This window comes from Plecotus auritus, assembly GCF_963455305.1.
Source record: "Plecotus auritus genome assembly, chromosome: 3".
Lineage (NCBI taxonomy): Eukaryota > Metazoa > Chordata > Mammalia > Chiroptera > Vespertilionidae > Plecotus > Plecotus auritus.
The window spans coordinates 215,340,773-215,356,401 of record NC_137772.1 but is presented as its reverse complement, the minus strand read 5'-3'; the positions used below and the strand labels follow the sequence as shown (position 1 = coordinate 215,356,401).

The 15,629-nt window shown below is 47.9% G+C and overlaps 1 protein-coding gene across 1 annotated transcript in view; it reads left to right on the top strand.

Annotated features, from left to right (window-relative positions):
- The window catches only part of NUAK1 (NUAK family kinase 1), a 71,672-nt gene extending 57,008 nt beyond the window's left edge, over positions 1 to 14,664 (top strand). The window contains exons 5-7 of the mRNA XM_080661328.1: positions 4,596 to 4,715; positions 7,210 to 7,342; positions 10,028 to 14,664. Of these exons, the coding sequence (XP_080517454.1) occupies positions 4,596 to 4,715; positions 7,210 to 7,342; positions 10,028 to 11,181 (1,407 nt within the window). The 3' untranslated portion in view covers positions 11,182 to 14,664. The remainder of the gene's footprint in view (positions 1 to 4,595; positions 4,716 to 7,209; positions 7,343 to 10,027) is intronic.
- Positions 14,665 to 15,629: the final 965 nt, after the last annotated feature.

Sequence of the window (15,629 nt, the reverse complement as noted above, 5' to 3'; positions counted from 1 at the left end):
TAGTGCTAAGCCCAGGGTTAGCCCCAGGTCCACCTGGCTTTAACCTCTGATCTGCACAGTCCACTGCATTTCCTCTTAGACACTGCAAATGACCGTCAGACCATTGCTTACACTGTCATTGTCATCAGCATCCTTTCCCAGCAGTTAATCACCAGCAAGCTGATACTTCCTTTTTCATCGGGTGAGCTCACAGCGATTATTCATGTGATCTGAGGTTAAGCCTTTTTTTTAAAAAAAAAATTTTCAATCTGCTTTCCCCCCCACTTTTAATCTTTATTATTGAAAGTATTACCTATGCCCCTCTTTCCCCCATTGACCTCTTCTAGCCTGCCCCCTCCCCCCACCCCAGGCCTTCACCACCCTATTGTCTACATCCAATGGGTTACACATATATGCATACAAGTTCTTTGGTTGATCTCTTCCCATCCACTCACCTAATCCTTTTTTTTTAAATGGTAAAATACATGTAACATAAAGTTTACCATTTTTAGGTGTACGGTTCAGTGGCATTAAGTACGTTCACATGGTCGTGCAGCCATCACCACTGCTGGTCTCCAGAACTTTTCTGTCTTCCCCAACTGAAACTCTGTATCCAGTGAAAAAACAATTCCCCAATCCTTTCTCCCCCCAGCCCCTGGAAATCATCATTTCACTTTCTGCCTCTACGAAGTTGACTACTCTGAGCCACATATAAGTGGAATCATATACTATTTATCCTTCGGCGTCTGGCTTGTTTCACTGAGCACGGGGTCTTCAAGGTTCGTCCATGCTGTAGTGAGGTGAATTCTTCTGAAATGTGAACAATCCTTTCCTAGCTGATCTTTCTGACTCTGACTTGCATCCGGCAGGGCACACATCTAGAAAGACTCTAGAACAACAAAAACCCCAAACGTTAAAGACACAAGTGTTGACTTCCCCGTTTTCTTTTCAGAGTCCAGGCTGAACGGAACCCGGGGTGGGGACAGAGGGTGGTTCTGAACCAGCACGGGCCAGGGGAACAGTCCACCACCAGTAGAGAAGTGCAAAGTAGTTACCTTTCTCCAAAGGTGACCAGTGTGTCAGCAAAAGACGACTTTAACAGCGAGGCCCAGATGCCTCCTTGGCGGAGTCACCCTTGATACACAACTCATGCTCTGAAACAGAGGATGCACACAGACCGGGAAGAACCTGACGCTTGTGGGGTTGTCTCTCGTGGCCTTCAGCCAAGCTTTGAAGTCCTCTGACCTCCACTTGCTTCACTTACAGAACCAGGGGTAGCATTAGCTCATCCCTTAAGGCTCTTTCAGGTTGAAACATTTTGGAGATTTGGTTATTTTTGTTTTATTATGTTCAAATTCATTATTCCCCATGTTTTTAGCTTTTCCCAAATTTCTTAAAAAATACTTTTTATTGATTTTTAGAGAGAGAGGAAGGGAGAGAAATAGAGAGATAGAAACATCTATGAGGAACATCATCCATTGGCTGCCTCCTGCATGCCCCCTAGTGGGGATTGAGCCCGCAAAAAGGGCGTGTGCCCTGACCGGTGACCTCTTGGTTCCTGGGTCGATGCTCAACCGCTGAGCTGCACCAGCTGGCTCAAATTTCTTTTCTTTCACTCTCTTCTTGGATTTTGACTTTTCCTAGTATCTCCTTGCTATTTTACTTAATATATTTAGTTCAATTCACTTTTAAAAGTTATACTTATTTGAAATAGAAGCCTTATGTAATTCTCTTAAGTGGAAATCCAATATACTTTTGAGTATCATGAAGTTACTAAAGTTACCATCATGGATTTAAAGATGGGAAACCACTATTTATTGAACTTCAATTCTGCACCGATTTCTGTTCTAAGTATTTTATGTACATTATGTTACTCAATTTTCGCCATGACCCTGTGGGCGTAGACACTGCCCCTACCTCCATTTTGCAGATGAGAAAACTGAGGCTTTGAGAAGTGTCAGAACCAGTGGCCACTTCATAGGCTCCACAGGGTATGAGGTCTAGAGCCACAGCCCAAGTTTAAGTGGCTCAAGACTTGGGAACGATGTGTGTGTGTATGTGTTGACTAGTATTGCTTTTCCGTTAAAGTGCCAAGAACATGGACTAATCTGGATCTCTATTAATATTCTGTCAGCAGCCCTGACAGCTTTACTGGGAGAGGCTGATAAGCATCAGTCTGTGAGGATGGGAGTGGGTACAACGTAAACACACTCTCGGAGGGCTGCAAAGAAAGCAAGGATGCCCAGACTGGGAGAACTCCACGTGTGAGTGTGTGCACGTGCGGTTTTACACGCAGAGCTGGCGGGTGCCTCTCACACGTGTGTGTATTTGGAAGCTCATAGGTGCCCCAGGTGCCGCTGCCATTGCGGGGTGGGAAGGAATGTATTTTCTGCAGGATGCGCACTTGCTGGGACAGTTCTGCCTTAGTGGTCGGAGAGGACGCAGTCTGTGACTTCTTGGTATGTCCCAGGGCTGCAGCCATGTCATTCCTCTTCTGATTGACAGGGCACATTTCATCGAGCTTCCAACCAACTTCCTGTAAGCAAGCCAGGCAGGGCCCTTGATAAGAAAGTGGAGTTCAGGACCATTAAGTGCAATCTGAAGCCCGAGAATGCGTTTTCTAAGGGTGGTTTTTCCCCAGCTACTTGCAATGACATTCCATTCATTCAGGGCTGACTTCTATAAAATCGGCTTCCTTGGGGTGCTGCATTCAAAACAGAGCCCTAGCGAGTTTGTGGTCAGGCTGGGCATATGAGCCACTCAGGCTGCTTTTAAGCCTCCAGTGGAAATCAGCTTGGGGAACGGCAGAAGCCCGCGGTGGCTCAGGCTGCAAGGCTGGCGTGAAAGGTGAGAGTGGAGTGAAATCTGCTCTTACCCGGGGCAGGAAGGCTCATGGTTGGAAACTTTAGGGACACAGATGTACATTTGTGCTTACTAGTTAGTTCACCTGAAATGAACAGCCTCGTCTCCCTAAACCTCATTTTTCTCATCTGTTAAATGGTGTGTTTTTTTTTTTAAACGTAGTCAAATATCCATAAAACAAAAATCACCATCTTAACTATTTTTAGATGTACAGTTCAGTGCCATGAAGTACATTCACATTTTGGCGTAAATGGGGTTTTGGGTAGGATTAGATTAGAGAGTGTAAAGTGCTCAGAACAGTGCCTGATACTCGGAGGTTGTTCAGTAACGTGGTAACTAAGTTTATTGTTATTCCTTTGTATTATCTACTAATTATCTCGTGCTTTTCAAACTATACTGCTTATTCTAGTGAGAAGTGTTTCTTGGGTGAAAGCAGGTGCTAAGCAGTGGGTGATACAAAGATGAGGGGAAGATGTGGAACCTCCCACCTGCCTCAGGGGACTTAAGTCTAACAGGCAAGGTGAATTCTTTTATGTATATGTATATATATGCATATATGTATATATGTACATTATATGTATTGGTATATATGTGATATATGTGGAAAAAAATATATCTGGAAGAATGCTGCCATAAATAACAATAAATAAAACACTGAAGAAACTCAAGGAACAGAGAATGACTTCAAGGGGTGTGCAATGCAAGAGCAGCAAGGTTAGGTAAAGCATTTGCTTAGGACTATAAAGCACTTTTGCATGCATGGTCTCATCTGGGTGGATTTTTTAAAATCATTCTCACAATAATCTTGTGAGCTAGAACAGGCTAGGGATCATGGACTCCCATTTTCTGGTGAGTAAACTGAGGCTTAGAGTAGCAAATGGACCTGCTTCATGAAACACAGATGGCTGAAATATGATTAAGAGCTCATTTAACAAAACCCAGTGCCCTGAGCCATTTCCTCTAGGTTCACGGGTAGGCAAACTGCAGTTCTGATCAGTGGGGAGCACAACCAGGCCGGCAGGGGAGGGCAGTTGGGGGCGACCAGTTAAAAAGGTGGTGGTGTCAGGTGCACAGGTAAGGGTTTTTCCAAGTGTGATGTGCACGCCACCGTGGTGCAGTGTGATTTTAGGTAGGCCACAGATGAACACTTTTCAAACTAATAGTTATGCGCTTCAGTGTTCATCAGAAACATCAAGCCTGTGGTTTTGTGGATTTCTCAGGCAAATCTAAATGTAAGTGAAGATAGAGCTTTCTGCCCTAGCCAGTTTGGCTCAGTGGATAGAGCGTTGGCCTGTGGACTGGAAAGTCCCAGGTTCGATTCCGGTCAAGGGCATATGCCTGGGTTGTGGGCTCGATCCCCAGTAGGAGACATGCAGGAGGCAGCCAATCAATGATTCTCATCATTGATGTTTCTATGTCTCTCTCCCTCTTCCTTCCTCTCTGAAATCAATAAAAATATATTAAAACAAAAAGGTAGAGCGTCCATGTAAGGAATAATTTTAAGTAACAGAGCAGGTAGTGTGCAGATGCAGCAGAACGTGTGCTGGATGCCAAGGACCGCCACCAGAAGTCATGGGCCCAGTCGTGTTGATTGGTCCTTTTATGAAGACCCAGGGCTACAGAGAAAAGGGTGACTCAGCCGGCAGACCCCCCAGGTGCCCTCAGCTGCTCTAGTGCTGGGTGGTGTGAGTTGATCCAATGCAGACACTGACTTCAACACTAACAAGCCTCCTGGATCTTGCTTGTCTTTGTAGATTGCTGACTTTGGGCTTTCCAACCTGTACCAGAAGGACAAGTTCTTGCAAACGTTTTGTGGGAGCCCACTCTATGCGTCTCCTGAAATTGTCAATGGGAGGCCTTACCGAGGGCCAGAGGTGAGCAGGCTGCCTGTTGTGTATGGCGGGATGGGTGGGAGGTCTTGGGGGGAGAAAAGGCCAGAGGGCAAAGAGCTTAGTCCAGAAAATACTTTAAAAAGTATCCCAACAAAATAAGCAAAGCAAACTTTTCCTTATCTATACTAATAAAAGGGTAATATGCTAATTAGACTGGGTCAACCAGCCATCTTCCGGATGTCTTGACTTCCTTCTGGACAAAGCCATGATGGTGGGGGCCGAGGCAGAGCCAGTTAGGGGCGAGATCAGGCTGGCAGGGGAAGGCAGTTGGGGGCGAGCAGGCTGGCAGGGGAGGGCAGTTGCGGGTGAGATCAGGCTGGCAGGGGAGAGCAGTTGGGGGTGAGATCAAGCTGGCAGGGGAGGGCAGTTGGGGACATTAGGCAGGCAGGCAGGTGAATGGTTAGGAGCCAGTGGTCTTGGATTGCGAGAGGGATGTCCCAGATTGGAGAGGGTGCAGGCCGGGCTGAGGGACAACCCTCTCCCCACCCCCCACCGTGCCCGAATTTCATGCATCAGGTCTCTAGTATGATTATAAAAGCCATAACATACACACCTTGGGAGAAAAATAGAAAAATCCAGAAAAGCCTAAAAGAGAAAATAAAGTTACCTGCAATCTACCCATAAAAGATAACCAGTTAATATTTTTGCGGCTTTTTAAAGGACCTTTTTCCAGTGTAAATCTCTGCATTTCAAAAATAATTGAGTCCTGGCTTATGTGGCTCAGTTGATTGGGCATCGTTCTGAGCACCTGAAAGTTGCCAGTCAGGGCATGTGCCCGGGTTTTCAGTTCAATCCCTGGTAGGGAGCATGCAGGAGGCAACTGATTGATGCTCCACTCTCACACACATATTTCTCTCTGTCTCCCTCTCCCTTCCCTCTCTAAAAATCAATAAAAAAGTCTTAAAAATAATTGAGGTCCTTGTATATGTATAAATGTATGTGTGTGTGTGTGTATAGATGTATGTATATACAATATATATTACCTTTTATTAACAACATTATATTATGACATATTCTGAATTTTTTATTAAAAACAGTTTTTAATGACAACCACGAAATTTTATTGTAGGAATAAACAGCATAATTTACTCACTCCCCAAGATTTAGACAGATTACTTTCAGTTTTTCCTCATTATAACAAAACAAAAAAACAAACATCAAACCAAAAACCCCTTAGCTCTGGGACTACCTTTTCACAAATAATTTTGACAGCCTGTATTTTTTTATTAAGGAAATACATTTTAATTGTATCTTTGAACTCATGAGCAATGCATGGCTCTATCCCTAAGGCTTTTTGGGGACATGTGTTAGGTGGAAATGTTATTTTAAAAGCGGGTGGCTATTTTATGTGAGTGGCTATTTTCTTAAAAAAAAAAAAAAAAAGATGGTTCTCTTTACAGAGAGATTTCATCCACTCAGTATTCTTTAAATAGCAGCTGTTCACTGGGTTGAAATGTTTCCTTCCAAATATTTATCTGTTTGAGAGTGTTTGGGGCAGGGCTGGAGGCGGAAGAGAAGGATGCCAGCAGCCTCTGCCAATGACAGTGCCGAGAAAGTCTTTCTGAAGTAAGAATGTAAGGGAGGAGCACAGGAATCCATTTACAAAACTGCAGAAACTCGACACTGTAAATTTATCATAGATAATGAACGCCTCTTTGATCTTGGAGGATCTGTTTCCGAGGTTACAAGCTGGCAGCCTGTGAACTGGCCGGCAAGCGTGCTTTATTTGGCCCCATTTGTTTTTCTAAAAAAGAAAAAATATATATTGAACAAACAGTTAATAGCTGGGAGATTTCACATATAAGTCTGGTTTCTGACTTCTCTTGAAAAACCAAAGGATCGAGTGCGGGGTCTGTGTCGCTTTGAGGCGGCCGTTAGCCAAGCGGAGGCTGCCTGCTTGAGATGGGTGAATGGACTCGACCGTTTGTCTCTGTCCCCGACGCTCCACGTTGGTCCCCCAGTTCTCTCTCGCTTCGTTCATGTTTGTTGTCTGCGTGGCTCCTGTAAGCATTTGGGTTTGCCGCCCGATCCATGTGAAGGAAGGTACAGGAAGGAATGGATTCCTGGGTGAGAAGCCAAGAGCCCTGTGTCCCAGGCTTAACCTCTGTCACTGGGGCGAGGCCTCTCCAGAAACCACGTAGGTCTTTGTGCCTCAGTATTCTCATCTGTCAAGTGGGGGGTGGGTGAAAGTCATCCAGACCCTACCTATTTCACAAAGTTACAGTGAGGATCAAAGAAGACAGTCTGTCTGAGAAAGTTCTTATGTGGGTTGGGACCGCGGGGTCTTGGTTTGAAGTGGAAATGCCCAGCTGCACTGCATATCAGTTGTCAGGCTGCCATGGGAACCTGTCTGCCAGGTGATAAACTCAGCTCCGGGGTCGCTGGGGGTGGCTGCTCCCACGCTGTGATGCTAATGGTCTGGAAGGCTTCCGGAATCGGCTTCCCAGCTCCTCTCTGTCCTGTCTCTCTGCTCCAGGTGGACAGCTGGGCCCTGGGCGTGTTGCTTTACACTCTGGTTTATGGAACAATGCCCTTCGATGGTTTCGATCACAAAAACCTCATTCGGCAGATCAGCAGCGGAGAGTACCGGGAGCCCACGCAGCCCTCAGGTGCGTGCTCGGGAGGGTCAGAGGTGGAGTGGGAGCTGCCCTAGCTCACGCCTCCTGCTTCTGTTTTAGCGTCTGGAAGGAGTCTCCTGCTTTTCCTCTTCATTCCCTCCAGGTCTTTGCTTTCTGGCAAAGCTGGCTTGCGAGGCCGCTTTCCCCACACTTTCCCAAATGAGAATCTCAGAACAAGCCTTCCACACGGCAGGAAGGCGAGCAGGAGTCCCGTTCACTTGCTGTGTGAACTTGGGCAAACCCCTGACCCTGTTTCGATTCAGTTTCTCCACTAAAAATGAGAAATTTGGAAAAGGTATTTTTGGTGTCTCCTGGTCCATGTAGACATACAGACCACCCTGACTAGACTGTAAGTGTCATGAGCGTGGCAGCGGCCCCTTTTCACCATGTGCCCCCGTGGACACATGATCTGTGGCTGCATCAGGGCTCTGTCCCATCCCCCAAACAACCGCGCAACCATATTGAGCAGCTGGGTTGGGTAAAGCTCTGCTGGCCTTGCTGAAAGGGGTTTCTCCTGCAACTGTAACCGATAGCAGCTGGGGCTGATTTGGGGACACTCCTTGTGGACTCTCTGTCCGTGAGGTGCCTCCCCAGGCCTCTCAGTCTGGGAGGGAGCCTGCACTTCTTATGTGGCAGCTCCGGGCTGTAAGACGGAGGAAGATGAAGCTGCCAAGCTTTCTTAATGTCTGTGTTGGAAGCCAGATAAAGTCCCTTCTGCCATGTCCCATTGGTCAAAGCCACCGAGGCCATAGGCTCTGCCTCTTGATGGGAGAGTGCCCTGCGTGGGTAGAAATGGTGTGCACAGGGGGCCATTTTTATACAATTAACACAGGCACTTCATATATATACATATATGTTCACACACGGACACACATAGGCGATTCTCCTTATTCATGGAGGGACGTTCTGTAACGTAGCTGTGAGCACTGGTTAGTGAGTCCTGAGGCGTTGCTCCTCAGCGAGATCCAGGGCTCGATTCCTGTGCGCCTCTAAAGTCCCCGTGCTTTTGTCACTGAACAGTAGGTAACCTTGTTTTAAACAAACCCTGTATGTTTCTCTTTAAAGATACCTCACTTAAAATATACTGTTGATTGCTTATCATCAAAGTCAGGGCCAACAGCCCATGACTCATGTCTGAACAAGCTTACCTGACACACATCACAGCCTTCTTGCCCTTAGGATCACTAGATAGCACTTCGGCACTACACCTGGGGCAGTTTAAACAGCCAAATCCACAGAAGGTGCAAAAATGTGAACAACGCGGGCTAAATAGACTGAAAAGGACACTGGGTGAGTCATGAGCACAGACACAACAAGCAGAGTGCCATCCCCTTGGTGGACCGCAGCTGGACACACACATGCATATGTTGGGCAGCTCGGGGTTTTGCCCCTCTCTGCTGGACTCAAGTGGCCAGGAGAGCACCCTGAGTACTGATGTTCGGGTTACACATACATTTTAGTGAGTAGGTGAATTTACAAGTACAGAATCTGTGAATAGTGAGGATTGACTATTGCACATGTGTAGATAGAGTCATATCTATTTTTTTCAATAAGCCAACCTGGTTGGGAATTTCTTTTATTTTGTTGTTTTTTTGAGAAATTTCAGGGTGACCTCTATGGCGGTCTTATTTGCCTCAACCAGCTAACTGGGGTTCCTGGCACATTATAGGAGTTCAGGAAATATTTGTGGAATGACTGAATGAACATCGTCCTGTCACTTTTCAGGGTGGGGCTCACCCCTGGCCCCCTTGCCAGGTCCTTGCCAGCTACTCATTAGCCCACATAAGTGGCTGGGGGAGGTGGCGCCTCCCAGGACGTAATTCAGCCCCCATCGGGGAAGCACAGTTGATCTTTGAAGTCGGTGTGTAAGCTGTGAGAGGCAGCTGGTTCCTGTGCCTCCTCGACATCCCTTGGGGGCTTCCCCCTACCTCTCTGGCAGCAGAAATTTGCAAATGGAGTTTGTCAGACAGGCAGTGAGCTGACAGCAGACAGATCAGCTCGCTGATCCGACAGCTCAGCACGCTATGGCTTATGTCAGAGAGGGAAAGGAGCTGAGCTCATGGGGTGTGGGCCTCAGAACCTGGCCAAGGCCAGCCGTGGGCATGGCCCCTGCACGTGGCCCCTTCACTGCCCAGGTGTGCCAGGTCTGAGCTCCTCTCCATCCTTCTCTGTCTTTCCCTCTCTGACGAGGAGCCTTTTTCTCGCCATCCCGGCCCCATATTTCCTTGTCATCGTTACACACTTTCCCGATGACCCTGAGCACTGCATGTTTATACAAGCCTATGTCTGGAGGACTAAAGAGAGCCATAGTAATCTACAGCTGTGTCCCCTTTCAGTGAAATGACATTCACCAGAGTAGTGGGGCCCTGCCGGGGTTGGGTCTGGATTCGTTCCGGGGTACCCGGCCTTGCCCATTTTATAAAGACTGGAGTTGATAGAAAGCTCAGTACTTCATGACATCCCTTCCCTCACATGCAAACACATGCCAGGCTGTGATGGCCTGTGGTCCTAAGTTTTGATGAGGTTTTTGAGGTACAGTTTGGAAGACTTTGGCTAGACCGGGGCTCCGACTGGAGTTTTTGGAAAGTGAGCGTGTCTCCTTAGCCATTCCTGGAGTGTCATCCCTGTCACAAAGCCAGGGGCTCCCGTTAAGGCCTCTTCCTTCTTGCCCCGTAGATGCTCGAGGACTCATCCGGTGGATGCTGATGGTGAACCCCGATCGCCGGGCCACCATCGAGGACATCGCTAACCACTGGTGGGTGAACTGGGGCTACAAGAGCAGCGTCTGTGACTGCGATGCCCTTCCCAACTCCGAGTCCCCGCTCCTGGCTCGGATTATCGACTGGCACCACCGGTCCACGGGGCTGCAGGCCGAGGCGGAAGCCAAAATGAAGAACCTGACGAAACCGGGGGCCTCGGAGGTCATGCTGGAGCGGCAGCGGTCGCTGAAGAAGTCCAAGAAAGAGAACGACTTTGCCCAGTCCGGCCAGGACTCGGTGCCCGAGAGTCCATCCAAACTGAGCTCCAAGAGACCCAAAGGGATCCTGAAGAAGCGAAGCAACAGCGAGCATCGCTCTCACAGCACCGGCTTCATCGAGGGCGTTGTCAGTCCGGCCTTACCCTCTGCTTTCAAGATGGAGCAGGACCTGTGCCGGACTGGCGTGCCCCTCCCGAGCTCCCCCGAGGCAGAGGTGCCAGGTAAACTTAGCCCCAAACAGTCGGCCACCATGCCCAAGAAAGGCATCTTGAAAAAGACGCAGCAGAGAGAATCGGGTTACTACTCCTCCCCGGAGCGCAGCGAGTCCTCGGAGCTGTTGGACAGCAACGATGGGATGGGCAGCAGCATCCCGTCCCCCAGCCCCCCGGACACAGCCAGGGTGACTGTCCACAGCCTGTCCTGCCGCAGGAAGGGCATCTTGAAACACAGCAGCAAGTACTCTGCAGGCACCATGGACCCGGCCCTTGCCAGCCCCGAAATGCCCACACTGGAATCCTTGCTGGAGCCCAGCGTCTCCTCCGAGGGCCTCTCCCGGAGCTACAGCCGGCCTTCCAGCATCATCAGCGATGACAGTGTCCTGTCCAGCGACTCCTTTGACTTGCTGGATTTGCAGGAGAATCGCCCCGCCCGCCAGCGCATCCGCAGCTGTGTCTCAGCGGAAAACTTCCTCCAGATCCAGGACTTTGAGGGGCTCCAGAACCGGCCCCGGCCTCAGTACCCGAAGCGGTACCGGAACCGGCTGGGAGACAGCAGCTTCTCCCTCCTCACGGACATGGATGACGTGACTCAGGTCTACAAGAAAGCGCTGGAGATCTGCAACAAACTCAACTAGCTCCCCCGGGGTGCAGGGGCGGGTTGGGGGTGGGTACGAGGGAGGAAGGGAAGCAATGACTTGTGCTTATGAGCTGGTTACCTCTTTGTTGGCCACGATGATAGACTGAAAACGGATTGGTGCCATCTCACTTGGCCAAGGTTGCAACCTTGAGCCAGCACCTAAAAGGGAGAAGTGGGCTCTCTGCCAGTCCTGTCAACTGCCAGTCAGAATTTGGGTCCTAATTGGCATCGGCTTTATGGTACCTCCTAGAGGCCCAGCTATCCAGGGGAGGGTGGCATTGGCCAGCACTTAGAGGGTGGGGAGGAAGCATATGGAAGAGGGAGCATTTCCCGAGAAGTCATCCAAGTGCTCCTGGAGGAGGCATGAGAGAGACTGGAGACGTCTGCTTTGGGTGAGCTCAGAGCTTGATCCTTCTCTCACATTAGCAAGCTTGGTGTGGTCTGATTGCATGGGGTTGGCAAGTGGATTTCAGCAACCTGAGTTAGAATCGGTGGTTGATTGATAGTGGCTGCTGGCGGTGCTGCTGTGAGTAGCCCAGGCACATGGGAAGGAGTGCTGTGATCAATTAGTCATGGCTACCACGGGTATGGGGAGAGGAGCCGTAGCACTCATGCCATGTAGTTGCCATCCTTGACCTGGTTAAGCCGTGGGAATTAGGTTAAGGTATCCTGTGGGATCTATGTTATCTCTTAATGCTACTGGAGTGGCACTTGTTCATTTGCTACTCTGTCTTGAACGGAAGATAGGGCCTTGGTCAGAGAGAGGATGCTCTGAACTCGGCTAAGGACTTAGAGCCCATGGTGATTTTTTGGCTTCTTCTCTGATGTCTGTCTTGCTCTTCAGCACAACTTCCCAAGGGTGGATGGGGAAAAGATGGTGGTGTCAGAGGTTAAAACTAGTGTATAACAGAACTTGGGACCCTCTGTGCTTTTTGCACAGATGAATGGAAACTGACCCACACCAACAAGGGGGCAACTTGTCACTTTCTTTAACATCTCAATATTAACTGGAATGCTGCCTCTTGGTCTCATTGTCACCTGCATGAATGCTCTGAATTGGATGTGATACTGTCCATAGTCTCCAAAGGAGTAACTGGCTCACCCATTGACCCTGTCTAGTAATAGCAGACGGTTTCCCCATCCACCATGTGTGGAATCCTCAGAAGTAGGTGAGTTTGCTTGTAGGGAGTTAGTGTGTAGGTGGGATATTTGGACGAGGAAAGGAAAGTAAGGCAGAAGGTGTTTTCCCCCCAAATCTAGGTATTCTGTGTCACGGATTTGAATTCCTAAGCTTTGGGGGAAAAGAATGTTTCATCCATTCAAATGAATAAGGTGTTGAAAGAGCAGAGTGGGTTGGGAGGAAGCATGTGGAAGAGGAGACATTTCCCGGGAAGCCCAGATGGTTCTGGAGGAGGCAGAGAAGATGTGTGATAAGACTCTTACCTTGAAAAGACACCCAGATTGCAGGGGACAAGACGTCACTCCCACAATGGGACATCTTCAGGTTCTGGGTTTGAAATTAATGGTCTTATTTTGGAACTTGGGATGACTTCAGATTCTACTGGCCTGGGGAAATTGAAACCCTTGTTTCAAGTTGGCCGACTCCAGGCAGCCACCTAGAGACACAAGGAGGACTAGTTTTGGAAGTATTTTTGGGAAAACCAACAGTCAGTAGCTCATAGGGAGATGAGAAAGAATTCACCTTAAGGCACGAAGAACATTTAATTAGAACAAAGCCACCCTTTCCCTAAGGAGATGGCGGCATTTCTCCCCTTTGCCACCAGCTCTGGGGTTTTTCTTGTGTGTTCCTTCAGGTCCAGCTGAGTCATGTATTGTGGGAAGCTTCTCAGTTTCCTTGCATTCAATTCCACCTCCTTCCTGAGCTCCAATAAAGGTTCAAAGGGAAAAAAAAACAACCCACAAAAAACCCTGTAGATGGCAAAGAGTGTGTGGAGGGTGTGTGGGCGCATGGAGGGCATTCTGCAGCCTCTGAGCTCCCTACTCCTTATCTCGTTTTCCACCACCTTTTGGGAGCTCCCTTGTGTGCCACACTGCTGGTCCCCATGCATGGCTGCTGGCCTTGTTGGTAGCTGTCAGTATGACTTGGGTATAACACCTACCTACTGGTTGATGTGTGTGTTTTTTTTTCCTTTTGCCAAGTGATTACCTCGGTTTAGTATTTTCCAACCTTCTAATCTTTAAATAAAAATGACACAATTCGGAAAAACTATTCTTCTCCCCGACCCCCTCAAAGAGAAACACATGTGTATGTTCTCTGTTGTCAGTAAACCGAGACTGGATTGTGGCAAAGACAGTCCTCCACCCCGAGGCCGAGATTCTAGGTTGAGTCCTGGTGTGCTGCTAACTAGCTGGTGGCCTTGGGCACCTGCAGAGTTTTGGGGACTAAGTTTCCTCTTCGGTGAGAGCTGGAGGGGTGGGTTAGCTAGTCTCTCAGGCCCTGCCTAGTTCTGACATTCTGCTAAATCCTCTGATTCTAGATGTGATGTTGACTGCTTTTCAAGGAAAACCCTGGAAGAGGGGGAAAAGCTCAGAAAAGCCACGTCCCTGCTTCCTGAGTAACTCCTACCACCCCTACCTGCCAATCCCTAGCCCAGCAGGTCGTGCTTGATTCGTTTCCACGGAATCACAAGTGAGAGACACTTTTATGACCCTGTGGATCAGGCAGGAGGTTGGATGTCAGCTCTCCTGGTCCTGCCCTTGCCTCTTGGGCCTTTCAGTGTCTTAGTTTACACATCTGCCAAAGGAGTAGAATGATCCTTCTTTTTACAGGTAAATTTCAAAGGCATGATCAGTTTTCAGGAAGTGCTTCAAGACCCCAGGCGAAATGAAAAGGCTAAGAACTCTCTGAATTTCCATCCCTGTTATCAGGTGCAGCTGCTTCAGATAACAGGGAGCGCTTTTCAGGGTGGGATTCAGGTGAGGCTTGCCCAGGCCTGCTGTCTTGAGTACAAATGTGAATGATCGACTGACTGCTTATTGCCAAACTGGAAATGTTCTGTAGGGATTAACTGGCATGGTATCATTCCTAGAAGAAAAAAGAGAGAGAGAGAGAAACTTGACTGCACATTTTTAAAAACAAAATCCAAGTTGTGACTTTTATTTAATTTCTATTTTTTTTTTTTTTTTGGTAAAAAAAAGTTGACTTTTTTATTTGAATTTGTCTTTTCTTATTTATTGGTCTGAAAGGCATTTCAAAGGTATTATAATAATATATTGGTGTAATTTAATTGGTGCAACATGCTATATGGCTCCAGTCAAAATTGGTTTTCACTCATTTGATTGGTTTGAGCCCAGAATAGCCTACAGGGGAAAAGAAAAAGAAAAAGAAAAAAGAAAAAAAAAAAAAAAGAAAAAGCTGGATAACCACCCAAAGTGTTTGTATTTTCATTGGAAACTGATTTCTGTTTTGTTTTTTGTTTCTGTTTTTATTTTTAAATTAAATAAATTGCAATGAACTGAACTGGGACTTTGCTTCTTTACTTGCTTGCTTTTCCTTTAGTTAACTCAGTGATAGAATGGGTATAACTAACAGAAACCCACTCAAGCGTAAGCACAAATGGGGGATTTATTCGAAGTTCTCAGGAGGCAGAGAGCAGTTGGCAGTGCCGCTGGGAGCAGGAACTGGAGACGTGGGATCTTTGAGAAGGACGGGTTCTCTTTTCTGCTCCTCTTTGCATATCAGCTTTATGCTTCCCTTTTTGTAGCCTGGCTTTCCCTTCCCTGATTTTATGACCCATCCTGGCTTATCAGATAACGTTCACATTTACATGCTCTCAGTTCTGGTTTCCAAAGGAGACTACTGACCCAATTCCTTCAACCTGGACTAGAGACAGCATCAGAGCTTAACAGCCACGCTCTGGGCCCAGCCTCAGCTTCCTCTGCCTGCCCTCCTCCTTGGCACTTCCTTCTATTCTAAGGTCAGACACATCCCTACTCTGATCTGAGAGTCCAGATCCATGGGCCATGTTTCCCAGTGGTGCAGGCCACTGCTCTGCCTGGAAAAAAGTGGCACCCCAGTCCCTTTGTGCCATTCATTGTTCCTTCTGCTCACAGACCCTTCAGGAAGCTCTTGGGAAGAGGGATGAAGAATGCTGGAGATTGAGGAGTTCCTGGAACCCAGTCACAATACCAAATGACATCATGCCCTGCCCTAGAATCAAACCTTGAGAGTCATGCTCTGTGCTGAAGAGCAGTGTTAGGGGATCCATGCAAGGAAAGTCTGACTTTCCAAAGAAATGGCAACTTTCACTTTATATTCAAGTTTCCTTGAATGTAAAACAACATGAATGGGAAACCATAGTCCTTCCTTTACAGGGCAATATTCACTGACGTCGGACATTTTAAAGGCAATCTGCCTGGCTTGGAAGCTCTTAATTCTTGCTGTGGTCCCTGCCCTTGTTAGCAAATGGACCTGTCAGTCATTTC